The sequence below is a fragment of the Hypomesus transpacificus genome, chromosome 17, assembly GCF_021917145.1.
Source record: "Hypomesus transpacificus isolate Combined female chromosome 17, fHypTra1, whole genome shotgun sequence".
NCBI classification, from domain to species: Eukaryota; Metazoa; Chordata; class Actinopteri; order Osmeriformes; family Osmeridae; genus Hypomesus; species Hypomesus transpacificus.
In genome coordinates, this window is record NC_061076.1 from 3,504,596 (window position 1) to 3,529,846 (window position 25,251).

At 51.4% G+C, this 25,251-nt stretch overlaps 2 protein-coding genes and 1 long non-coding RNA gene across 5 annotated transcripts in view; 1 reads left to right on the forward strand and 2 right to left on the reverse strand.

Moving 5' to 3' along the window:
- Nucleotides 1-5,102, reverse strand: LOC124479221. Of its 3 annotated transcripts, none has more exons than XR_006957374.1 (4): nt 3,351-3,630; nt 2,819-2,951; nt 1,824-1,905; nt 1-1,640 (listed from the first exon to the last, which is right to left on the reverse strand). It is a non-coding gene; the product is annotated as an uncharacterized LOC124479221 (long non-coding RNA). The 3 variants fall into 3 exon arrangements; XR_006957373.1 differs by having other exon boundaries at nt 1-1,706; XR_006957372.1 differs by lacking the exon at nt 3,351-3,630 and adding an exon at nt 4,264-5,102 and having other exon boundaries at nt 1-1,905.
- On the forward strand, nt 3,649-8,786 carry gosr2 (golgi SNAP receptor complex member 2). The gene is made up of 6 exons (XM_047037834.1): nt 3,649-3,813; nt 4,182-4,246; nt 5,123-5,231; nt 5,817-5,949; nt 6,107-6,247; nt 6,858-8,786. The coding sequence occupies exons 1-6, from the start codon at nt 3,785-3,787 to the stop codon at nt 7,017-7,019; spliced, it is 639 nt and encodes a 212-aa protein (XP_046893790.1). The 5' UTR covers nt 3,649-3,784; the 3' UTR covers nt 7,020-8,786.
- The window catches only part of gpatch8 (G patch domain containing 8), a 23,525-nt gene continuing 6,670 nt past the window's right edge, over nt 8,397-25,251 (reverse strand). Inside the window, 7 exon segments of the mRNA XM_047037792.1 lie at nt 8,397-12,120; nt 12,122-13,736; nt 14,138-14,268; nt 14,543-14,686; nt 16,098-16,184; nt 16,438-16,505; nt 24,476-24,548. Of these exon segments, the coding sequence (XP_046893748.1) occupies nt 9,715-12,120; nt 12,122-13,736; nt 14,138-14,268; nt 14,543-14,686; nt 16,098-16,184; nt 16,438-16,505; nt 24,476-24,548 (4,524 nt within the window). The 3' untranslated portion in view covers nt 8,397-9,714.

Here is a 25,251-nt window from a genome sequence, read left to right on the forward strand (position 1 = left end):
AGCGTATCTGCTGTATCCAGCAGTCGCCGCCCCCCCTCCCCCAATACTCCATTTGGAAGTAAGCCCTTAGCAATCTAGCCTTCGTGGCTGAAGGCTGGGAAACTGGTGTGGGAGGCGGTTCCCATGATGTTCATTGCTGGTCAGGAGGAACACCTGGAACACTTGCACAGGGTTTACATAGCAGCCCCTGCGATAGGAGGATATGATAAGTACAGCTCCCCATCTCCTCCTGTTATATCTATGTCATGACTTGCTCTATCTCTCACACAGACATGCAGGGTTCCCTCCTGACCTCCATTAGAAGCACAAACAAAAGCTTTCTCAGATCAACAAGTCCAGAAAAGAAAAAAAAAATACAGATTAAGTCCAGGCCTCTGTGTTCTCAGCACTCGACCTCTGCTGATGCTGAGTCCATTATGTCCCGAACAGTACCCGGATGTGAAGAAAAGTAATGATGTGTTATTTCAAACCTTCAGTTTCCACCACAATGTTAACATGGTAGTAATCCAAGTGAGCACATCATTGAAGCCAATGTAATTGTACTGTAGATTATCATATAGATTAATATACATTTCCAGAAATGTAATTGCCTTTTTTCTTCATTCATTAAAGATCCCTTATCTGTCACGTTTCTATATTTTGATCTCTCCCCAACCACAATCTAAGTCCAACTGACATCTTGGCTTCATGTTGAGTGTGGTTAAATGGTGGTGCATGACTGTGGCTAGGAAGCTGTCAGTCTGTGTAATGGTCCTGGGAGGGGAAGCCCGGTGTGGTGCTCTGTGCCATGTTGTTGTTTACGTTCCCACCCTGGGTGAGCTAGACGACGGCATGTCATAGAGCCATGGGGGTGGACGTCATCTCTCATCCTCCCCGAGACAGCGGACGCTCGGGGGTCTAAGTGTCACCACTCGTAGGTGGTATGACCACAGGGGCTGTGTGCGTGTGGATGCCTGCGAGGCCGACAGCTGCATGGTCCATTCTCTCTGTGCTCTCTCAGGCCAGGAGAGGAGTGGGGCCAGGTGAGGGTGAGAAGGAGACAGGCATATGAGAGAAACAAGCCAGTATCTTCAGGGCCTCTCACTTTTCCTCCTCTCTATGGGTGGGCAGCTGGGTGTGTACTTCCCTCGCCAGAAAGACACTCTCTGTCTGGACCCGGCAAAGTTGATGAATTTCTCCCCTCATCTTTGACAGGTCCTCGTTTGCTTTCATTCAGCCTCTCATCACAGGTTCAAAGACAAGCAGATCATTTCCTTCTGGACGATGAGAAGATCATTGTGCCTTCAAAAAATGATTGGTATCCAAACATTGCTGCCCTAAGGCAATTTAGCTTATCATAATTGGGCTCACTCAAGGGCTATGATTTTAGTGTTATAATGCATTACATTATCTAAGGAGCATCATTCACGGCATTAACTTTAAGTGATTTAATAACATATCATTTCCCTTTATGTATCAAGCAAAGGTATGGGGTTGTCATTTTGTACTGTGGGAGCATTCTTCTGCCTCACAATAACCCTGCTGCCATAGTGTCTAGCCAGGAGAGGGAGACTGATCCAGCTCAAAATCTTCTCTTGTTCCAGGAAACTAGTTTTTCGAGGCCCCAAGGGTACCAAGGTTGGGATCAGGCGACAGTGTCTCTGTTGGGGCCACACACAAAGTTTTGAACATCCCCCCAGCCCAATCCAGAGAGCATGTATCCAAACCTGCCAACCCATACAAATCATCGACATGTTCTCGGTCACTAAAATGTAACAATTGTGAGTTTTATCCACAAACAGGTTGAAAATCCCTTAGTCAGTCTGACAGGAGTTGTTCCACACCTGGCGTCTAGGACCCTGCATGTGCCTGTGGAGCTCAGGTGTGGGGGAAGACCGGGAAGCTCAGCTCGTCCTTTCTCCAGGGCTGAAAGATAGAGGACAGATAGTGAGGACTCTGTGACTTTGGCAAGTGGCAAATACGCACTCCAGAATCTGCCAAAGGCCCTGTAGGGGCCCCACTCTCCCTTCTTCTCTCCTACCCTTCTCGTCTGAGCTCGAAGTTAAACCTGCAGATATCCTTACAGCCCTGGGCAACTGTTATGACAACTCAGAATGGTGAGAAGCAGATGCAAGAATTGGCATGAAAAGGAATCAAGTTCTTTGACATGTGGGGGTAGGTTAGGAAAGGTTCTGTTCTGGGAAGTGTGTAGCCTGGAGAGACAATTGTCAAACCTCCACCAAGAGGTAGAGGTAACCTTCATGTTTATCAGCTATGTGGCCTGTGGGGTAAACACAATATAAACAGGCACGAATCCCAGCGACCATTCGCTGCCCTACACACTCAGTAGACTCTGCTCAAGGGAGACATCTATAGCTCCACATTTACATTTACATTTAGTCATTTAGCAGACGCTCTTATCCAGAGCGACTTACAGTAAGTACAGGGACATTCCCCCGAGGCAAGTAGGGTGAAGTGCCTTGCCCAAGGACACAACGTCATTTGGTGTGGCCGGGAATCGAACTGGCGACCTTCAGATTACTAGCCCGATTCTCTAACCGCTCAGCCACCTGACGGTGGCCGCTCTACCAACCTCATGCATCCCTAGTGATACTGATAGAGTGGGAGAGAAGTGATTGAGGTGTGGTTTTGTAAGGGTGCCAGAGAGTGCCCCGGGATGATTCTCTCTCTATTGGATCACCAAAGAAGCTATTGTTAAGCTTTGAGGAAAAACACCAGTCAGATTACTCTGAGAAATGAAATCATGTCTCTTTCACACACTCGGTGACAGAGAGAGAGCACGAGCACTTGACAGGCAGCTTCGCAAACAATCCATCACCTGACCGCGCTCATCCTGGGTGCCACGCTCATGACATCTCCCAATCTCCTCTTCCCATGGAAAGTTTGATATGATTATTGTTGGTGCCTGTGACTGCTCCTGGATGGACAGAGTGGCGTATTCCGACACCAATCTGTGGAAAAAGGGATAATTAGACAAAGCCAGGCTGTACTGACAAAACCTAGCCTGGAGACATCTTCACATTAAGTCTTTCCTGTCACATGTCTTCTCTTCATCAGATAGCCATGCCTCCCTTAAAGTCTAGTCAGGCTGAGGTGGATAGGATTTTGTGTGAACAGAAGCGTTACTGTCACTGATTCAGTGTCCTCAGGATATGAAATATTATGCAAATGTCCATACTTTGTTTTGATAACTTCAGCATAAAAATGCTTATTATTTATGCATGGCAATGCATATCCAACCCAAAACGTTGTGTGAGGTAACATTTATGACTTTGAAATATGATGAAATTCCAGGTACATTAAATGTCACTTGCTGCTTGATATGTACAATATTTTGTAGTTATAGTTACATGTATTGCTTTCTCTGTGCTTTACTTGCGTGCCTCATGACGACAGGACGTTTTTTTCTTCTTCTATGACCTAGATCCAATCTACTCAGAGGACAACACGCCATCTCGAGGCAAATGCACCCAGAAAATAATAAAGATATACAGCAGTATTTTACAATAAAGTATAGTCAATTTCATTATAAACGTTTTTATTTCCGCTGGTCCACCCAGGTTCAATGAAAATACTGGTTTACGATTCCTGTCGTGCTTTGGATTGACTGGAGTTTGTGTCTATACAACTTCCGCCCTTTAACTTCCGTATACACTCTGAACTGATGACGTGGGCATTGCTAAAGGCTACTTAGCTGTTCAAAACAGTAAACCGGTGCAAAAGTGGTAGGCTACATAATACATACCAAGAAAAATACGTCTTGTGGAACGTTAGATAAAGGAAAATGGAGACATTGTATCATCAGACGAACAAGTAAGTGTGTCAAGCTATCATTCTAGTCCAGTTTACAAGTGAAGTTAAGTCAGTGTACTAGGCTAACGTCAGGGTAATGTTAGCTACAGTAGCTAACTAGCTAATATTATTTGTATCATTTAGCTAATGTTGTATGGCGACAATCATAAGACTAAGTATAAGTATATCTGTAAATCGTTCAAGATAGCTAGAGTGATGTCCTAAGTCATCGGTTCAGTAAACTGTTATTAAAAGTGCAACAGTAGACATCCACATCACAATAGCATTAACTGGAAGTTTACGTTATGTGTCAGTTCCTCTTTAGATATCTCCTCACAAATCAGTAACACGTTGTTTGAATTGCGACTCTTCTCTCCTGACAATGCTAGGCAAATCCAAGAGGTGCAATCCTACATGGGGCGCCTGGAGTCGACAGATCGTCAGTCTGTCCACTGTAAGTTGCCTACTTACCTCTTAGCCAATGCTGATATTCAAACATCTACTATTTGAAATGTAAGAGATCCAGTTGTGACACAACTATTAATAAGTACAATTATACACATTGTGTCAAAATGCCTGTGCTTCCCTGGAATTTCAAGGATCGGACACTTGTACACTGAAAGCAAGAGGCAGTGCAACCTAGTGACATAGCAGTACAGGAGTAGGGAACCAGATGTCAGGTCAGCCTGTGTCTTGCTGATTGTTTGGGGAAGTGGGTGGTGTGCTGTGAGCCAGGCTGGTGCCAGGACAGGAAGTGGAGGGGTGGAGGAAGAGAGGGCTAGGAGGGCTTCTCCAAGATTGTAGTGGTTGCCGCCAGATGGCTGGCTGTGACAATGACATCATTTTGCATGTTGCAGGACTGTTGAAGGGCGAGCGTCTGAAGGTTACTGAAGGAGAAGGGTGGAGGGACAAGATGGCTCTGGTCCTTTTGTTAGATAAAAGCTTCCCAATAGCACAGCTCTGTCACCATGGAGTCAAGTAGTATCTTTAATCTCGACGGTCTGAGAATTGAATGAAGGGTGTAACAGCTGCTGATTCATATCTTAACTTCAAATAAGAATCAGTGCTTGATTTGCCTTTTATCTAAAGATTATTTATTTACATGGCCTTTTGTTTGACCACGGATCATTAACTCATGAGTTATAGGAAATGGCTTGTTTACTTCCCCTTCGCCGATTCACCTGAATTGGCGTGACTGACATTTTGACAAACCCATGACTGCTTATGAGACCATGTGAATCGCTATTTCTGTCGTCAAACATTTATAGGAACTTTTCAATGAATACATTTGTAATGCAAGTTTTTTTTTTTTCTTTCTCTCTCTTCCTAGTGTTGGAGAATGAGCTTCAAGCCAGAATCGATCAGATTTTCAGTCATTTGGAGCGTCTGGAGATCCTGGCCAGCAAGGAACCACCTAACCGCCGCCAAAATGCTAAACTGTAAGTCCAAACATGTAGGTGTTGACGGAGGAGCACACAGGTGGCAGGGTGGGGGCTCCTAGAGAGGGCTCCTTGTCTCCTAGAGAGATGGGCTTGGTGGACCAGATGAAACCGGCAGTGTTCCTCTGCCCTGTGGCAACAAGGCTCTGAGAAAACATTCCCCTCGGAAGCCCCGTCATCATCAGCATTCCTGCTGCGTTGGGGAAGGCGTCACTTCTGAGCTGGGTAAACAGGCCCCGGGGGACACTGCTCCCCATCCCACAGCAGGCCTCTGATCTCAGGACAGCTCTGGTGGGGCTGCAGGGGAGAGCCAGGCACAGGTGATGCTCAGGAAAGTGTGTGTGGGGGGGGCGAGGGGATGGGGGGGCTTCAGGTGCTTCCTCCTCATCCCAGCCAGGTCAGATGGGGGAAGGATGGAGATTGAATGACTCGCGTTTGTCATGAAGAAAAGATTTTCACCGAGGACGAGGGGAGGGGAAAAATTCCCCGAGTGATGAAACCGTCCTTCTGAAATTCGTCAGACGCCATATTAAGGTCTCAAGGCACAGACGCTCTAATGGGTTGTTTTCTTTCTTTCTTCCCAAGACGGGTGGACCAGCTCAAGTATGACGTGCAGCACCTCCAGACAGCCCTGAGGAACTTCCAGCACCGGCGCTACTCCAGAGAGGCCCAGGACAGAGACAGGGAGGAACTCATGAGTCGCACCTTCACCACCAATGTCAGTCTCACATCACATCACCATAGCGCTACACAGACAAACTAACAACACATCGCCACGTCGAACCGAGGAGTCAAATAGATGACCGTTTAAGTCGTGCTAAGTGGTAGTTCCTTAGGAATAATGAATGTTGTGTCCAATGTCAACGTCCATACAGGATGCAGACACCTCTATACCCATAGACGAGACGCTCCAGTTCAACTCCAGCCTCCATGACGCACACAGGGGTATGGATGACCTCCTGGGCAGTGGTGGCAGCATCCTTGGTGGCCTGAGGGACCAGAGGGGCACACTAAAGGTGTGTGTCGTGTGTGTGTTGTGTTGTGGGAGTGAGAGATGCACATGAACTTGCCAAGGAATACTTGGTGTTACAGTGAGAGAGAGACATAGGTGTGTGTGTACTAGGTGTAATGTCTGTGTGCACACTAGAAAAGATGAGTGTGTGTGTTGTGTTGTGGGAGAGATGCACATGGGAACTTGCCAAGGAATACTTGGTGTTACAGTGAGAGACATAGGTGTGTGTGTACTAAGTAATGTATGTGTGCACACTAGACAAGATGAATGTGTGTGTGAGTGTGTGTGCTAGGTATGGTGTGTGTACTAGACCAGCTGAGTGTGTGTGTGTGCTAGGTATGGTGTGTGTACTAGACCAGCTGAGTGTGGTCACTAGCTGAGTCCATGTTTCCAGGGAGGAGATCTTCCTCCGCAGCCCAGCTGATGTCCTCCTGTTATCAGGGTGTGTCCAGTGAGCACTGCAGTCTCATGGCCTGCCTGAGGGGGGGGGGGGGGGGGGGGGGGGGGGGGGGGGTGGGAGCCTCTCTGGACTCCCAGTGGAGGTCCTCCCATCATGCAGTGGGCCCCTGCACATGTTCACTGATGCATCGATGTGATGTGCTTCTCTGATACAGGGGACTCATAAGAAGATGCTGGACGTGGCGAACATGTTGGGCCTGTCCAACACAGTGATGAGGCTGATTGAGAAGAGGGCAACCCAGGATAAGTTTGTCATGGTGGGAGGCATGCTGATCACCTGTGTGCTCATGTTCCTGGTGGTCAGGTACCTGGGCTAAACGCCTCACAGCTGGCGTCGCAGTTTGGACTTGCAGTTCAGGGACTTCTCAGTCCAGGACATTTCTGCCTAATACCCCACATGATATGTGAATGGTGAACATCGTCTTTGAATCTGAGTTTCCTATCATCTATGGTTATCAGATTTGGGAAATACGAATATTCCAATTTTTATGCCACATTTTATGTATTAAGTAGCCGGCACCCATTAACTAATGATTGATGATATGCAAGACATGACGTTCATGGATTCTACTCTAAACTCCAGGATACAGGTATAGGAGAGGTTGATTGTAACTGTTTGTCTGATTGACAGCTGTAAGTTGTAACACTGTCCTTCATGGAAGTCAGTGTAACAATGCAGTCTAGTTATGAGAGAACGTTTACACAGTCCACCACTTTCAGCTCACTTGGCCTTTGTCTCCTCAAAAAGAAGCTTGTCCAATTGCCTGATGGATTCTATGTGGTGTAGTTTTGTTAATTCTTGTTGATCGTCAGCACATTTTCTCAATTCATTTGACTGCCATTCAACCAATCAGAGGATTTGTATTTGAAAGTATTGAGCTGTTGTCTGATGACACATACTGGTAGCTGAGGACACACCAGATGAATGATGCTGCCTGACATGTGCGACTAACATGACCTCACTGTGTGATTCTAATCAGTGTACAGCAGGGAAGGAGTGGTGGTCACACAACGGTTACCTGCTTGATTATAAATTAAGGAACTTAGGACAACTTGGGAGTTTGTAAACACAAACCTGTCGTAGTATCCATTGTGTTTGACAACATCTTTATTTATGACTATTCTTGTGAACTTCTCTGGAAAATATGCTTGGTCTTAGTCTCACTATGTGAGTGTAACCAAAGTTCTGGATTGAATAAAGAAATGTACAGACTAATGTGTGTAAGAATCCCACTATTTATAATTGTATTTGGGTACTGTGTCGCTTTCAAAAACACTATAAATGTTACAATACATTTCAGTACAAATCTTACATTTATTTGCCTGGACTTTTCCAACATTACATGCTGTCACCCAATTTGTGGTTTGAATGTACAACCACACTGCTATTGTGTAAGGCCTTTCCCTCTACCATTCCAAATAGAATTAGTGGAAGCTTTCTAAAGCTGAGGCACTTGAGACCAAGTCTAGGGCTCAGTCCAAACTCCAGCCTTGTCCTGACTGAGCATGGACCATTAAACTTTCTGACAAAGAAACGGCTTATCTACATTAAGCTGTGGAACACACATGGAACTTTGGCGCCATCTAGTGACTTTGTTTGGAAGGTCAATGGGCATGACTGTGTTTCTTCTTCATGTAGAACAACCTATATGGCCACAACAAAAGGGCCAGAAGAGAATAAAGACTGACAGTTATGAACTCAAAACTTTATTTGCAGATGCATAATAAGGTTAAAAAAGACATAACATTGCTGCCATTGTACAGGCCACCACTTCACCCTGCTCCCCAGAACCCAGCCCTTCCTATACAGAAGTTCAGAAATAGCCTTGATAAAACACATGCGCTTGTCCGCCTTTGTTCAACGTTTTTACATGGTCTATCTGCATGTTTGTTTTTGAAACAGTAGCTACAAACAAAAGCTACAGACTTTAGAATGTTATTGGTTTTAACTACGGCAATTTTATTATTTACAGTAAGCAAAAAGTACACAAGGGGGAAAATCTCCTTTTGAGGAGAGTTTTGGAAATAATTTAAAAACAAACCCCCCCCCCCCAAAAAAAACAATTATTGCGGTATACTACAATCATACAATTGTTACATGATGCGAAAGCAGCATCTTGATGTACAGATTTCAGTGCAAGTCATTTAGATAGATCACTACCACTGGGCACTTGACCCCAAGGCTTCCTCCACTTCCAATGTGAATTAGAATTCATGAGTAAGGAATAAAGACCACCCCTCATATGGACATCATATTAATGGGAAACTTCACGTTACTCACTGATCTATGTACAATATGCGGTATTAGGTTCCTACAGAGAGCAAGTAGTCATGTGAAAACTAAACTGGAAACAAATGACAATAGAATTCAGGTGATGGATCTACAGGGTTCCATAACAAAGTCAGGCCACTCCCCCAGTATAGGAGGGCCCCTCCTAATCCACCCTTCTTCTTCTTTTACCAGTCTACTTATGGCTTCAGCCACCAAAGTCTCTTTGGCTGTGTGAAATCTAAGAAGAACATGGACAGCAACAATCATATTCAGGACAAACTGAGAGAAAAACAAAAATACTCAAGTGGTTTCTTTTCCTGGCTTCTCACTCAAAGCAAACAGATGTAGCCTAGTTTGCATACACAGCCAGGATTTGAGCCCCCCCCCCCCCCCCGCCCCACTCTACCTCCACCCTGTCCAAAAACCCCAGGGCACAAGGTCAGCCATGGGCTCCATAGAAAAAGTCCCTTAACTTCACAGCCTAAAGAAATCAGTGTGATAAACATCTGCACAGACAAGCCCTCATAGGTGCCGGTAGTGTGCCAGGGCCAATTAGATGTTTGGCTAACTCTCTCCTCACCACAGTCTGCACAATGGTGGAACTCCTTTTCCCTTATCCTCACTGCTTCCTCCGCCCAGTTCAGACCTTCATTCCAGGTCCGTTTTGGTCCAACCCCCGCCCTCTTGGCAGGCTGATGTGGACACACTGTGCTCCCCCCCCCACATCACAGAGCTTCTCCTCAGGTGCCATGGTTGGGGGGGTGCTGGAGGTCTTGCCCTGAGAAGATGGGGTGGAGGAGGGGGTGGAGCTGGAGAGCGGCGGCGGCAGCAGCGTTGCTGTGCCGGGGGGCGAACAGGGTGGGGTAGAGGCCGTGTGGGACGTGGTGGAGGGCTAACGGGGTGTGGTGGAGGGCTGAGGCAGGGATGATGTGTATGGGCTGGCCGGAGAGGAAGGCCGTGTGGTGGGCAGGGATGAGGCCGGCGTGCTGTAGCGAGTGTCCGAGCGAGTGTTGTAGCGAGTGTCCGAGCGAGTGGCCCAGGTGAGACAGGGAGATGGGGGTGAGGTGGTGCTGGGGGATGTGGTGAACCTGGGCCAGCTGGGGGTGGTGAGGGTGGTGCGAGGGGTGCGGGTGGATGCCCATGGCCGCCGCAGTGGCAGCGTGGTGCTGCAGGATGGCGTGCTGTACTGTGGTGATGGAGGTGGCCGAGGCCGCGGACACGGAGGGCTGCTGGATGTGGATCTGCTGCAGGGTCGGGGGAGGCGGCGCCGGGGCCATGTTGGCGGCTGCGGCGGCGGCTGCGGCCGCTGCTGCGGCCGCGGGGAAGTTCTTGACCTGCTTGGCTAGGAGCTGCTGCTGGATGTGCTGCTGGGCAGCCTGCTGCAGCTTGCCGTACTTCTCCATCTCCTCCGGGGTGAAGGTGATGGGCTGGCTCTCCAGGGGAGCCAGGCTGTCCTCCTCAGCCTCCATGCCCATGTCCTCGTCCTCCAGGCTGGGTGGGGGGTAGCCGGGGTAGGCGTGCATGGGAGGCTGCTGCATGTCAGCCATGAGGGAGTCCATCATGGGGTTCTGGGAGGGGTCTTGTCCCGGCTCGCCCTGGTACGGAGCCATCATCATGGAGGGCTCCTGCTCAAACAGAGGCCTGGCCTCATGAAGTAACTGGGATTCGGGAGTGGGGTGGGGAATCTCTTCCTGGGCTATGGTTTTCTGGATGGTCTCCTCGACCTTCTGAACTGGTGGAGGGGGTGGGGGTGGCGGAGGAGGAAACTCCCTAATGGGCTCCACCAGGATCACCTCTCCTCCAGCCTCAGAACCTTTCCCTGCCCCTGACTTCTCACCGTCGTCTGGTCTGGTCAGGGGGATGATAGCAGGCCTCTTCCCTGCCTGGAGCTTCCCAAACAAAGGCAGCATGCTCTTGTTGCCCAGCAATGGGGGTAGTTTGGGCCCAAAGTAGCCCTGTGGGGGGTCTTTGACCTTGCCGGACTTTCCAGAGGGAGCATCATCGGAGCCTTTCCTGGACTGGACCTTGTCCAACAGCTGGCGGGCAATTAAGGAGTTCCTGTGTTCCCCCCCTCCGTCTCCACGGGAACCCCCGGCCCTCTGGCTCTGGGAGCTGGAGGAGACGCTGTTGCGGTTGGGGGCTCGCGACGCGGCCGAGCGGGGCGACTGCGAGCGGTAGATGCGCGAGCGGTTAAAGTCCCGCCGGCGGGTGTCGCTGTCGGCGCGGCGGGCGGCCCCGCGGCGCTGAGGGGAGCCCTTGGAGCTGGAGGAGCGGCTGGCCGAGCTGCGGCTGCGGCTGTAGCTGCGCCTCCAGGAGCGGGCGCTGCTGCTGCGGCTCCTGCTGCTGGAGCTGCGGGAGCTGCTCCGGCGGCGCTCGCGGCGGCGCCTCTTCCGCCGGCCGTGGCTGCGGCTGCGCGAGCGCGAGTCGTCCTCCTCCGACGACGAGGAGGACGAGTGCCGCCTCCTGGAGTGCCGCCGCCCCCCCCGGCGCTCGTACTCCGAGTCCGAGGAGCGCTTCGAGTGGCGGCGGCGTCGCCGGCGCCGACCCCCGTCGCTGAAGTCGCTGTAGCTGTCCGAGTAGCTGCGGCTGCGGTGGCTGTAGGCGCTGCTGCGCCCCGACGAGCGCTCCGAGCTGCTGGAGTACGATTGGCTGCGGGACGCCTGGCCTCGGTGCTGGCGCCGCCGGCTGCTGCCCCGCCGGTCGCCCCTCCGGGACGAGTGACTACGGGAGCGTCCAGAGTCCTCGCTGTGGCTGTGGTGCCGCCGCTGCTGCTGCTGCTGATCCCGGGGGCTGGACCTGCGTTGGCGCGAACGCTTCAAGGCCGAGCCTCCGTCCTCCTCGCTCTCGCTGCTGGGGGGTCGACCGGGACCGGGGCTCTTCCTGGCGGAGGAGGAGCAGGAGGCGCTGGGCGGGGCGCTGGGGTCCGTCTTCTGCCTCTTGGTGCCGTTGTGCTCCTCCGAGGGGTTGGCCTTGCTGTCCGAGGCTTTCCCCGAGCCGCCCTCTTCCGGGCCTGGCTTGGGATGGGCTTCCTTGGCAGGTCTCTTCCTCTTCCCAGACTCTGACCATGTGGCTCCAACCGCTGCAGCCGGGGGGGCGGCCCCTTTGTCGTCCTGCTTCTCCTTCTCCTTCTCCCCCCCCCGCCCCTTGTTCCTCCTCCTGGCCCGAAACTTTATTCTTGCTCTTCTTTCGTTTGTGTTTCTTCTTCTTCTTGGTCTTCTCTCCGGGAGCGTCGGCCGGCGCCTCCCCTTCCACCGCGGCGCCTTTGTCCTTCTCTTTGCGCTTGGAGTGTTTCCCAGACTTCTTATGCTTCTTCTTCTTCTTTTTCTTCTTCTTCTCTCCCTTGCCCCCGGACTGTCCCTTCTGAACGGCCCCCTCCTCCTGGGCCCCCCCCGCCTCCTTTAAGGAGGGCGGCTCCGGGTTGGTGCTGGGCCCAGCGGTGGTGGAGGCGACCGGCCCTTCGCTGGTCGGGGCAGGGGCCTCTGCTTTGGGCCCCTTCTCAGAAGCGTCTACTGGGGGCTTGGTGGACTTGGCAGCCTGGCCGGCTCGAACACCTTTGTTCCGGGACAGTTTGAAGTCAAAGTAGAGGGGGTTGCAGCTATAGGAGAGAGAGGGCGGGGCGCGGGTGAACTCTAACAGCTCCGAGGGCCACTGCAGGGTGGTGCTCTCATCTTTGCTCAGGACCGGAAAGAAAGGACCTGAAGGGATTTTAGGACCCAGGTTCGCCTCTGGTGTCTCTGGCTTGCTGTCTGGCACTGCTGCCGGGGTGAGGGTGGGAGTAGGTGTGGGGCTGGTGGTGGCGGCTGGGGCAGGGGGCTCAGCGGAGCTAGGGGACGACTCTTTCGTCTCGTCTTTGGATGATGGTGGTGAGGGAGGAGGGTCTGCCACCTCCATCGGATCAGCCGTCTCTGGCTCCGTCTCAGTTTTGCAGTCTTTCGCTTTTGTCCGTTTCTGTTCGGGGTTCTCCTCGGGCTTCCTCTCTTTCTCCTCCTGTTCCCCCTCCTCCTCCTCCTCCACCTCTCCTCCTTCCTCCTCCTCCTCCTCCACCTTGATCTCACACTGGTCGGTGGCCTTCATGAACAGCAGGAACTGGAAGTGGGGCTTGACGCGACAGTGGGCGGGCGGGATGTAGTGGTAGTACTCTGGCTCCTGCCCCGAGTAGCCTTCCTCCTTCTTCATCATCATCTTCAGCTTGTTGAGGGTGGAGGCCAGGGAAGCGCCATCATCCTCCTCCTGCTGTTGTTGCTGCTGTTGTTGCTGCTGCTGCTGTTGCTGCTGCTGCTGCTGTAGTTGTTGTTGCTGTAGTTGTTGCTGCTGCTCCTCCTCAGCCCCTGTCACACTGCCCCCTCCCCCCTTGGAGCTCTCTGTGCTGCAGCCCGACGTCTCGTCCTGCCCCCCCGCCTTCTCCCCCTCCTCCTGGCCCTCCTCCCCCTCAAGGATCTCCTCCCTGGGGTCGGTGAACAATGCGGCGACCGTCTCCAGCTTCACCGGGGCTTTCTTGGCGAAGGAGAAAGACACGCTGACCTTGGGGGCTCCGGGCGGCGTCGGCGACGAGCTGCTCTTCCCCAGAGAGAAGCTGATGGTGGGGGCTGGTTTGGGGGAGGCCTGCTCGCTGCGGTCCTCCCTGCGGTCCTCCCCGGAGGAGCCCTCCAGGACGGGCTCTGCCAGGGGGAGGCACTCGGGGGTCACGATGCTGCCGTCCTCTGCCTTCTCCCCGTCTACTGCCACCGTGGTGGGTTTGAACATGGGTCCACTTCCTGGTGTTCTGGAACACAACACAGTAGCGTAAAGGCCGTGTCGTCGTGTTCCTGTCAGGTCGTGTGCTTTGTCACGTGTATTCAGGTTGTGTGTGTGCTTCATATACTTTATCTTTGCTTTGTTCTTTGTTTCTTTTATACAGCTCTTTGGTTGACAATTGTCTTTAAATGTTGGATGTAAACTAATGTGACTGAGATTACTGATTGAAGGTTAAGAAATCGGAGATGTTTGACACACACACGTGTTACGACTACAAAAAAACTACCTGTAAACCCAATGTCTATAATAATGAAAGTATGCACACATGTGAATAACAATAACTGATCGGAGAGCAATGCATGCACAGCATTGTGGTTTGGTTCTAGCCTCTAGAGGGCAGTGGAGGGGGGGAGGGGTAGAGGTCCTTACCGGTTCTGTTGTTTCCTCTGCTCTGCCAGCTCATGCAGCCTGCGCAGCATCTTCTCCTGCTTCTTCCCACCTTTCCTTGAACGGGAGGAGACATTCCTCGCAAACTCCCTCTGTTTCAGCTCCTTCAGCCTCTGCAGCACAGGGAGGGAGGGAGGGAGGGAGGGAAGGAAGGAAGGAAGGAAGGAAGGAAGGAAGGAAGGAAGGAAGGAAGGAAGGAAGGAAGGAAGGAAGGAGGGAGGGAGGGGTCAAGAGGAGGGATGGGAGGATACTTTCTGTGGTCAGGGGGAGCGAAAAGGCAACGAGCACTTTCTCTCATCGAGCCCCCCCCCCATCCTCCTTGGACGTGGCGAGGGTTCCACTTTGAGCTTCACGCGATGAGACAGGCGTGTGGCAGTGTGGGCTCACCTGCTTATGGGCGTGATCGTACGAGTTGATGTGGTTGTCAAACTCCTGGTGCTTCTGGTACTGTTTGTCGCAGAGCTCACAGTAGAAGTTGGCCCTCAGGTCCTCCAGAGCCTTGGCAATGGCCTTCTCCTTCTCCACCTGGTCCTGGTGGACGAGCATAGGCAGGGGGGGGAGAGAGTCACGTGTCAGATACAACGTTTCATTGGTGGCTCAGACCATGGTTTCGTGGAGGTTGGGGGCAGTCATCCTCTAAAACGCTGGCTTTTAATCTCTCTGAAATAAATGCTCTGAATGTCTCCAAACGATTGATTAAGACAAAATGTTCTTCATCCATTCAGGATGTTTTTTTTTGTAAGCCGTGAAACGGTTTAACCTTGAGATTCTATATAGAACACAGATCCCTTTCAACCTTGTGTCCTAGTTTCCAGGAGATTGCGTCTTCTGTGGAAGGAGCTGCGCACAGGTGACGGCATCACCCATACCGTCTCCCCTAACTGCTTGCAGTGTTTCCCACACATAGACTAATTTGTGGCGGTGCGCCACAGAATCAACACCGGCCGCCACACATTGCGTTTCGTAAAACATTTTTTTTATCGCTATTTAGGTAAAAACACGCAGCGTATTCGTTCAGCTGCATTTCCTTTCCCTGCTCTCCCTCCGTCTCTTTCACGCACGCGTCTTTCTCACATACACACACAGTCACTACGTCAGCACACGTTAGCAACAATGCATACGCCGTTCTAGTGAGACCGACAGCTACATCAGCGAGCCTTCAGCATTAGTGCCGTAGCTAAAGGTCTAGGAAAGTTGAGGCTACTTTTCGCTAGGTACCGACGGACATGTCTTAATCGAAGGTTCCCCTTCGTTCTTTTGGTGAGAAGTTTCAAGAGCTAGCTACTTACCCGGCGTCATGGAGCCGACCAGTTAAATAGTTATTTAGCACCCTGTATGCAGCGTCGCTACCTGCATATGCAGAAATTATTTGTTTGTTGTTGTTGATTTTGTGAATTATTTCGAACCCCCCCCCCCCCCCCCCCCCCCCCGCCACATATAGTTTTCTAATCTGTGGGAAACACTGGCTTGAATCCCCTCCTTGGCAGGAGCATGCCAGCAGGAGAGCTCCAGTGACAGAACAGGTGTCAGTGTTAGCGAGCGATGTATGTAAACCTGCTCCTGGGAGTGCGCCAGCCGTGCCACCATAACCTGTCACACACTGAGCGAGGGGTTCGGCGTACCTCTCTAATCCTCTCTAACGCCGAGCAGCGGAACATAAAATGACTCCCAACTCCCTAGATGAAGGGCTTCAATTTCCTCTTGTGGAAGGCAGTTCGAGTGGAAGGGAGAGAGGGGGAGAGAGAGGGGGAGAGAGAGGGGGTGAGAGGGGGGGGAGAGAGAGGAGGTGGAACAGGAGAGGCTCTGTGATTCTCCCAAGGCCGATTACCCATCTATCCACTAATCCACTCAAACCACAGAAGAAGACTGTGTTTACAGGGTAAAGGAAAAGGCGGGGTCCGACGGGTGAACTTGTGAAGAAAGATCGACTGTCCAGCCTTACCTTGTATTTCTGCCGTAGTTCTTCTGTGTCCTCCTTCTCCACCTCCAGCACTCTCCTCTTTTCTGTAGCGTCTTCGGCATAGTCCAGCTACACGTGCACACAGTGGACACTTAGAAAACCTCCCAGCTAGATCAAAGAAATAGACCCTTGCTTCCCCGCCCCCCCCCCCATCAGACTAAGATCAAATCCCGATTACAAACCTTCCACTGGGCATGTCTATGTTGTTCGATTTTCTACATTTTATCTCGTTTATTATGTTTACCGTATGCACCTGCCCACCAAAGTCAATTCCTAGTTTGTGACCACCTAATTGGCAATTAAACACTATTCTGATTCCTACCTCCATCTCCATGCGTCCCATCCCCATGACATCGTATTTGAGGACGATGGGCACAGGGTCGGTGCGTCCTGGGGGGGAGAGAGGCAGAGAGAGGGGGAGGTGAGGCCAGACACACAGACAGGGGGAGGGGGGGGGGGGGGCTCGGGGACAGCCTGCTTTTAGAGCACAGGGTGCTGGGGTTAGAGAATATTGCCTTGAAGTGCAAAGAGACCAGAAAAGCTACAGTGAACAAAACACCAGCCATTCTCACAGCTTACCACAGCTATCAGGCAGAGCAAAGTTTAACTACTCTGGCGCACATTCCCACTTGTGTAGCTTTCTCCTCTTTGTAGTTGATCAAACGGCCGCCCCTGCCCCCCCCCCTCCCCTGATCCTAGGGTCAAGAGCAGTGGCAGTAGATCAGAAATTATTTTAGGTTATTGGAGGAACATGAGGTGGTTGTTTGGAATGGGGAGAGACAGAGGGGCAAAGTGGACCAGAGAAAAGAGACAGAGCATCAGCCAATCTGACGCAGTATCTCTGTAGCTCCCTCCAGTGTCGCCCTGCCGCATATAGCCTCTTCCTCTCTCACGTCTCTCCTCCCTCTATCTCTCTCTTTCCCCTCACAGTGCTGCAGTCCTGTTGAAGCACAACACTAAGTTTACCGAGGACAATACAGCCTGAGGGGTTGGGCCCCATTGCCACGGATTACAGAGCACCACTGCGACAATGCAGCCCATGAGGACAGTGCGGCTTCCCCTTATCTAACACATCGGACCTTCCTGAAACCCCACATGACTCTCTGACCCTCAAACCCCCCTTTAGTTGTTCCACTAGTGCTTTGGCCTCTCCTTCCCTGACCCGGCCTCATATTTCCTCACGGGCTAAAGAGCTCCTTCTACTTAAGCCATGTTACGTAAGCTGTGAAAAGAGCTAGATCAGAAGGAAATTAACTTTAGAAAAAATTAACAACAAACCAAAAATAAAATAATGAAATCCAAACAAAAAACAGAATGAAACAGAAAAGATCCAAATCAAAACTACGTTGGAGGTCGACACGTAATTGCTTAATCCACTCATAATCAGCCAAACGAAGCAGAGAGAGAGAGAGAGGGAGGAAGAAAGGACACAAGCACTGAACTACAGCAGAGTGACGTCACAGGGCAGGGGTTGCCATGGTGACAGTGCAGGGGAGGGGGGGGGATACTTACCTGATGAATAGGGGGTAAGGGGTGAGGGGAGGACAGACAAACAGACGGACAGACAGGAGTTCTCAAAACAAAAAGCACAAAACAGAATTTGGACTCTAGTCTGCTGCAGCTATGGCTTTTGTCAAGCCAGTTATTGCTAGTCAATGTTTTCAAAATCCAATTAGCAATTCCGTTTGGTTTCAGTTTTTTTTCTTCCATTTTTGTACACGTTTGTGTTCAATTTAGCGATCATTTATACCCTTGGGCATGAGGGGCGTCTATGTGGAACTTTAGGAGACGGTGATGAGCCACTGAGCTGGGAATTAATGCTCCCAACGTTTGTACAAACACTATCCTTATGTGTTCCTATAGCTACCTCACTACAGAGAAGGAACCACATGTCATGTATCCAGCTAGCCTAATTCTCTACTTGACATTCAAGTTTGTGTATCAATGCTTACCCAAAGGACTATTCTATTAAGGGACAGGAACTAATGTATGTGCTAAACAGTCACGTTTCAATGACCAGTACTTGAGCTTACACAACTAATGGATTCAGAAAGGACATTATTCTTACCCAAGACTCACTGCAGCTGAAATGGAGACGTGAGTCTCATTAATTCCTAGCCCGTAGCAAAAAGACCCAAATCTTGTTGTTGTTCTTTAATAACATCTGCTAGCTCTCTGATGTGTTCCCTTGTATTCACGGCCCAATGGTATAAGAGGATACACTCTAAAGTACAAGTGGCATCTAACGAGGGCCGGGCTGAACCCCCCCCCCCCCCCCCCCCCCCCCCCCCCCCCCTCCAGTGGCTGTCTGATGGTTGGCTTTCTAACTGTCACTCTAGTTTGTGCAAAATCTACACTGCCCTAATAATGATATTAAACAACAACACCTAAGCATATCCATTTTGAAGTCTACCCAAGATCGTGTCCGTGTGCGCTGTCTTTATGGGGTGCAGTCAGGCTGTATAACCACAAGGGGGCGGGCTAGTCACCAGCCCACAGACAGGCCACTGCACAAGAGTTCACCTCTGGACTTTGTCACTGAGGGAGGAGTCAGCACCCAGGCCCAGAATGATCACAACTGTGATCCATTAAAACGGTTAAATATGTCCCAAACTATCACCATATCGAAACACAGTGAAAATACTTTCAGCATTACCCATTCCAGTGGAAATAAAAAGGACTGGACAAAAAGTGTGCATCTAATTCACAGGGTGTGAACGACAAGGTCAAAGAAATTAAAAAACTGAAAACAAACAAAATGAGAATGTTCTAAATGTATATGTATGGGAATATACAAGCAGCAGAATGAATACTAAATACAGAGAGAATTGGAAGCCTATGTGCTCTGATGGCAGGAAACAACATATGAAATAAAAACAAAACAAAAATGGGAGAAAGAAACAAAATAAAAACAATTCAATCGGGGGAAAAAGAACATTTACCACTAAGTTTACCATCAGCACAACATGGGCAGGATCAAATCGCTGTAAAAAAGAAACACCAATTGGTTAAGCAGGAAGATTGAGGCACATAGAGAGGGGAGGGTGGGGTGGGGAGTGGGGGTTGTGGGGTTCAGGGGGGAGGGGGGGTTCAGTATGAGGGGGGGCCTCAGAGCCCCCTTCTCCTCTCTTCACTCTGGGCTGTCCTTACAGGGATCACCTCTCACCATCCCTCCCTCCCTTCCCCCCGGCCCTTGGCCTCACCTCACCTGGCTCACACCCCACTGACTCAGGAACAGGTGTCCCCTCGTATGTCAGACCCCCAGGCGTCTCCCCCATCACCCTACCCCAGCGTCTGGGAGTCAACAGCTGCCTCCAGTAACCTCCCCATCAGAGGAGAGAGCCTCTGGAGGGAAGGAGGACTCTATTAGAAGTTAGGGAGGGGACGATCTCACATCAGTGTGAGGAAAAATGCACTGAACGGGAGAATAGGGGGAGCTCACTGTCCCGTAGTTCAGCTTGCCTCACTGACTAAGATGTTGTCCTGAAAATTGACTCTACATGGAGCACCTGCCAAGTGTGAGATAATGCCTCCTTTCATAGGAGCATGCAGGCAATCACCTAAGCCCTGACGACAGCTCGGTGACACACAACCACTGTGTCGTCGTCCCCTCCCCCCGTCATATTGGTGTCACAGACGTTTGTCAGCCTGGTTACCTTACACTCCCCCCCCCCCCCTCCCGCTTCCTCTACGTCTCACCGCCAGCAAGCTCATTTCAGGACATGCTTACCCCCAGGATGGTGAAGGCATAAGCTACAGCGACGTGTACCTGGAAGAAGGGGCTGGGGGGCTTTGAGCAGTGCTTAGGAGAGGCGGCCGGGCATCGCAGTGTCAGTCACCGGCAGGAGGCTCGCTCGCCGTGACTCTACGGCACTTTAGTCTCGTGGAGGACTCAGTTGTGGTGCAACGAGAACCATGGGGTGGGGTGTGTTACCTCCAGCACTGCTTAAAGCCCCAGGGGAAGGGAGGGGAAAGGGGGGGTGACGGGTCCAGGGCAGGCAGAGTAGCACCTCGTGGACAAGCATGCTGCACAGGAGGGGGCAAAGGGAGAGGGCGTGATGGGAGTGTGTGACCAGGGGAGACGTATTAGGATGCAGGAGGGTGGTGTGAGGGGGTCCCTGTAAGTTCACCCTGCGGCCCCCCCCCGTCACTGACTGACACACAGATAAACACGTCTCGGTCCCACATCACAACCACACACGCGCGCGCACACACACACACGCTCCACAGGTTTGGAGGTAAATACAGGCAAACAGGCAGAGGGGGTTGGGGGGGGGGGGGCGGGGGCAGGGGAGACCTGTCTAGTCTGCAAGCCATTCAAAGACTGAGCCGTGGTCACAGCCAAACCCCGCCCCCCCCACCCCAATCGCAGCCACGGACACTGATAGGGGGAGGAACACAAATCTAAAGACTGTGGAACTGATGATTCTACAGGACGTGATGGAACATTGGCTGACACGATCTAGCTTGATTTCGTCGTGCTTTATTCTGGATCTGGTCTCAATTCAGAGCGCTGTGCGCACGAGCAGATTGTGCGAGTGAAACAAGAGTTTAGTGATTTATAAAGCAAAGAGGGGGAAGCTGAGGGAAGCCATTAGCCTACGTTGTAAAGGGGTTGTTACAGTACGGTCAATTGTAGAGTGGGAGAAACACATCCACGCACACACACACACACACACACACTGACATACAGAGGGAATCCAACAAACCTTACCTAAAAAAAGGGCAAAAAAAGAACAAAAGAAGAATAAGAACAAAGTCAATACAGTGAGAACTTAAAGCACAGGGGACACATTGCTATTCATTCAAATTCACAACGGTAGTCTTCCTGACAGGAGGGAGAGAAAGGAGGAAGATTAGCATAGGTGACCCCACATCCTCTACAGTACATGGTGTGATCGTTTGTCAGGTCCACTCCTGAGGAAGTCCATGACCATATTTGTGCAGTTATTTGGCTTCAAACACTGGACTGCTAATCCCCCCCCCCCCCCCCCAACAGTTGGACAGGCACTGCCAGACTAGTCTACCCACACAGCCCACTCCTTACATAACCACACAACACTCCGGCCAAGAGCAACCACTCAGGAGGGAGATCAAACAGAAACGGTGGCTAATTTCACCCCCCCTCCCCCTTCCCGCACAACTTGTGCCGTCATTCACTGAAGAGAGGCGGCACCGAACTTAATTCAATCGAACTCTCCTCCTGTGGTTTTAGGGGCACGTCCACAAGCTGGCTCAGCAGCAGTGTCTGTGTTGATCTGGATCAGGGCTGGCTGCAAGGCTGCAGGGCTGCGTGTCGGCCCGGCCCAAAGGAAGCTCTCCTGGTAGAGCCCCACACAGCACGTGGGCTGAGGCCTTACTGCAGAGACCTGGGTTTGAATTTGGCCCGAGCTCTTGCCTCTCTTCCCCCCCCCCCCCTACCCCCCCCCCCCCCCTCAGCCTTCCCTGTCAAAAAAAATAAGAGGAATAAAAAAGCAGTGTTCGGGCAGCATCTCTGGGGAACTGAAGGCCGTATGTCCTTGAGTAGAGGCCAAGACAGAACAGCGACATCCCCGACCAAGCTTAAAGAGCAGCCAGAGCCAGCCTGGACGACAGCGTCCGACTTCATGCAAACAAGGGCTCCGGAGAGCGGCTTCTGTTTACATTTGCAGTTCCAGTGTGAGGCTGCTGTGTGGCATTCCTCTGAAGTGACTGTTTAGCACGGCAGGGCCAACTGGACGGGCGGGGCAGATTCCCCAGCTTGATAAGCTGAAACACCAATAGACAGAGAAACAACTTGGCTCGGAGCTCTGCAATGACCTGCGTGGCTCTGAACACGGACGACTTGGGAGTCTGTCAGCGGAAAAGAGCACGCTTACAGGACTTGCCTCAGTCAAGAGGCTGAAAAGCAAGGAGCATGTATTTTGTTTGTCTTTCTAAAAGAAAGTAACGGGACGGCCTGAGGGGGTTAGAGCAGAGCGATGGAGGCTTCTGCGTGGGGAAGGAGAAGGGGTGGACGGACGGGGTCGATGTGACGGGGCCCTTAGCTAACCTCGCATAAACGCTGACATCTTCAGCGAACCCTCGGCGGACGGCATGGCCGGGCCTGCCTGCCAACAGTGACATCATTCTACGCTGGAAGAAAACAACACTGTACATCACCCCATCCGAGAGAGCACAGGCTGGAGAGAGAGAGAGACACAGAGAGAGAGACAGAGAGAGAGAGACAGAGAGAGAGGGGGAGGGAGAGACAGAGAGAGAGAGACAGAGAGAGAGACATAGAGAGAGAGACAGAGAGAGAGAGACCGAGAGAGAGGGGGAGGGAGAGACAGAGAGAGAGAGGGGGAGGGAGAGACAGAGAGAGAGAGACAGAGAGAGAGACATAGAGAGAGAGACAGAGAGAGACATGGAGAAAGAGACATAGAGAGAGAGACAGAGAGAGAGAGAGAGACAGAGAGAGAGAGACAGAGAGAGAGAGAGAGACAGACAGACAGAGAGAGAGAGAAAAGGATGGGGAGAGAAAGAGAGACTAAAGGAAAGGAGGGAGAGACTGGAACAGGCAGGGGCTCTGTGCAGCCCAGCCAGGGCTCTGCACCACTGCCACAGAGCCCACGAGCTTGGGAGGACAGCAGAGCTAATGAGAAGCTGAAGTGGGCTAAGCCCTTCCCACACAAGCACAGCTCTGTCCAGCCAGCCAGCCCAGCTCAACACCCCCCCCCCCCCCCCCGCCCCCACACCAATAGTCAACACGGCTCTGGCCCGCGAACCACCGCCTGGATAAACACCAACACAACCAGGCCTTCACAATCCAGAGCCCTGCAGCATCTTAATGCATTTCGCATGAGCTTAACCCATAGCCACTTTGAGAAGAGAGCACATGCAGACTGACATCAGCTCTCTCTGGAGAGCTTGTGTGGCGCTGTGCAGGCAGACGCACCAGGACAATGCAGGCCGGAGGGAGACGCTATGCCCCTCGGTGCAGCTGGTGATGCACTGGAGACGGTGACTGGGTCACAACAAGCCAGGGAGGAAAGGCTCTGTTCAGTCATGCAAGTTAGAGGCTTCCACAGTGAGGTCAGCTTTTAGTCACACAGCTCTGTGGATCTACTCAGAGGTCATCCACAATCTGCCTTTTTTTCCCCCCCAAATGTCATTCATAGAGATGGCACACCCCGAATAATGACTGAAAGACAATCTGTTTGCAAGCTGCGGCGGTTGTATCATGAAAGACTTCCCTTCCATCCATTTCAATGACATGCAGAGCCAGGCAGAGATCAAAGGAGTAAATGGAGAGAGAAAACCAGGTTAACAGTCTAAATCGAATCAACTCGTTGCTTGAATATCTGGGGATGAGAGCAGATGAGGACTGCATGTTATGTGTCAGCTGCACGGACATGGTGATTGCATCAGTTCCGCTGGCGAGCAGTCGTCTACAAACGCACAGCTCTGCTCATGGCAGCGCTAATGGAGGTGCCGATTCATGGCCAAAGTGTTCTGCAAATGGACATTTCTACATCGGAACAGAATTGGGGGGGGGGGGGGCAACCCCATTAATTTCAATTGTGCAGAACACTGACGATCCACTGCAGCACACTGCAGAACAGCTTGAAGAAAAGGAGGGGGAGAGAGAGACAGAGATGGAGAAAGAGATAAGGAGAGAGAGAGAGAGACAGAGACAGAGAGAGAGAAACAGAGAGAGAGACAGAAAGAGACTCAGCTGTCCAGGTTTAGGAAGCAGAACGAGCAGCCCTTGGTGCTGGCTGAAGCCAGTCGCTCCCTGGGGAACCTTGTGAGCGCCAGCGTGAGTGTGTGTGAATGCAGAGAAGGCATTGGTGCTCGTCTAAAGACACGGCCGGCGTTGCCCGCCGAAACAAACTGTGGCCTACTTTAGACCTGCTCAAGGCTAAATGCAAAGAGGGACGGGAACAGCAACGACGCAAATAGAAAACACCCTTTACCTTCCTGTCCATCTGTCAGTGCCTGCCTCCCTCCCTCGCTCCCCCCCGTCCCCTAACCCTCCCCTGTCCTTGGGTTCATGTATTCATCATTTCTCTGCAAGATCTGGTTAGGGCTTTATGAGAGACGGGAACAACATGAGTGGGTACCTGTGGGTTCTATGAGGACCTAGTGACAGAGACAGGAGAGGAGAGATCAGACCAAGGGCGTGTTGGAAAAGAAATGAACCTTTGAAACAAATAGAAAAATTGGAAGGGGGGGGGGGGGGGGGACGTCAAACTTGGAGAGGGTTGAGAAAAGAGAGTTGGAGAGGAGTACATATAGTACCAGCCCACATTAGGGAGAGAAAATGACACGAGAGAGAGAGAGGCAAAGAAAGAAACAGGAGGGTAGGGACAGGTGAGGAGGGAGGATAGGTTTCTTACCCTGCATGGATTTGCCCAGTCCTTGCCCCAACTTCCAGCCATGTTTCTGGAGCAGCCGGTGCCCGATGTTATCCTGGCAGAGAGAGCAAAGGAGAGAAAGACCAAAAATATTCCAATAATAAGAAGTGCTTTCCCCGTCAGTACGGGTCCACATCACACACACACACACACACACTCCTATCCAGATCATCACCATCAATATCATCCACATCATAATCATCATCATCTTCACCTAGGTGTGACATCGGTGTCTCCCAGCAGAGGGAATGGTGAGGGGGCGGGGGGGGGGGGGGGCTGGGGGGAGGGGGGAGACTGAGAACAGGGGAAAGCCGTTTCTGATGATGGCTACAGAGGGTGGGAGAGTGTGGACCCTCAACTGAGACCATACCACAGGAGTAGAGGGGGAGGGGAGAGGTGTAGCATTTAAAACCTAGTCCTAGAAAAGGGGGGTGAACAACTCTTACTTATTTCGACTGACAGAGTAGTACACAGGTCACATCTTAAAACAAGGAGGAGGAGGAGGAGAAAGGAGACGGCAATATATGTATCACACACATACATATATGGGCCGCGACGGAGCGTACTCTCAATACACAAGAGAAGATGAAACAGAACAGGTATGGAAATCTTGCATTAATAGAAAGAGGACTAGATACTCCAAGCTTGCTGTGATTCCATAACCAAGACAAAAGAGGGCGCACCATGAAACATAGGCAGCTGTCACAAAAAGGAAACACAGCGAGAAGTGCAGAGAGAGAGAAAGAGAGAGAGAGACA

Bases quoted from the DNA above. Each gene is read 5' to 3' on its own strand.
- gosr2 (XM_047037834.1), top strand. From the start codon at position 3,785: ATGGAGACATTGTATCATCAGACGAACAA. The intron at 3,814-4,181 runs GTAAGTGTGTCA...TGACAATGCTAG, and splicing joins TTGTATCATCAGACGAACAA to GCAAATCCAAGAGGTGCAAT. The intron at 5,950-6,106 runs GTCAGTCTCACA...ACGTCCATACAG, and splicing joins GTCGCACCTTCACCACCAAT to GATGCAGACACCTCTATACC.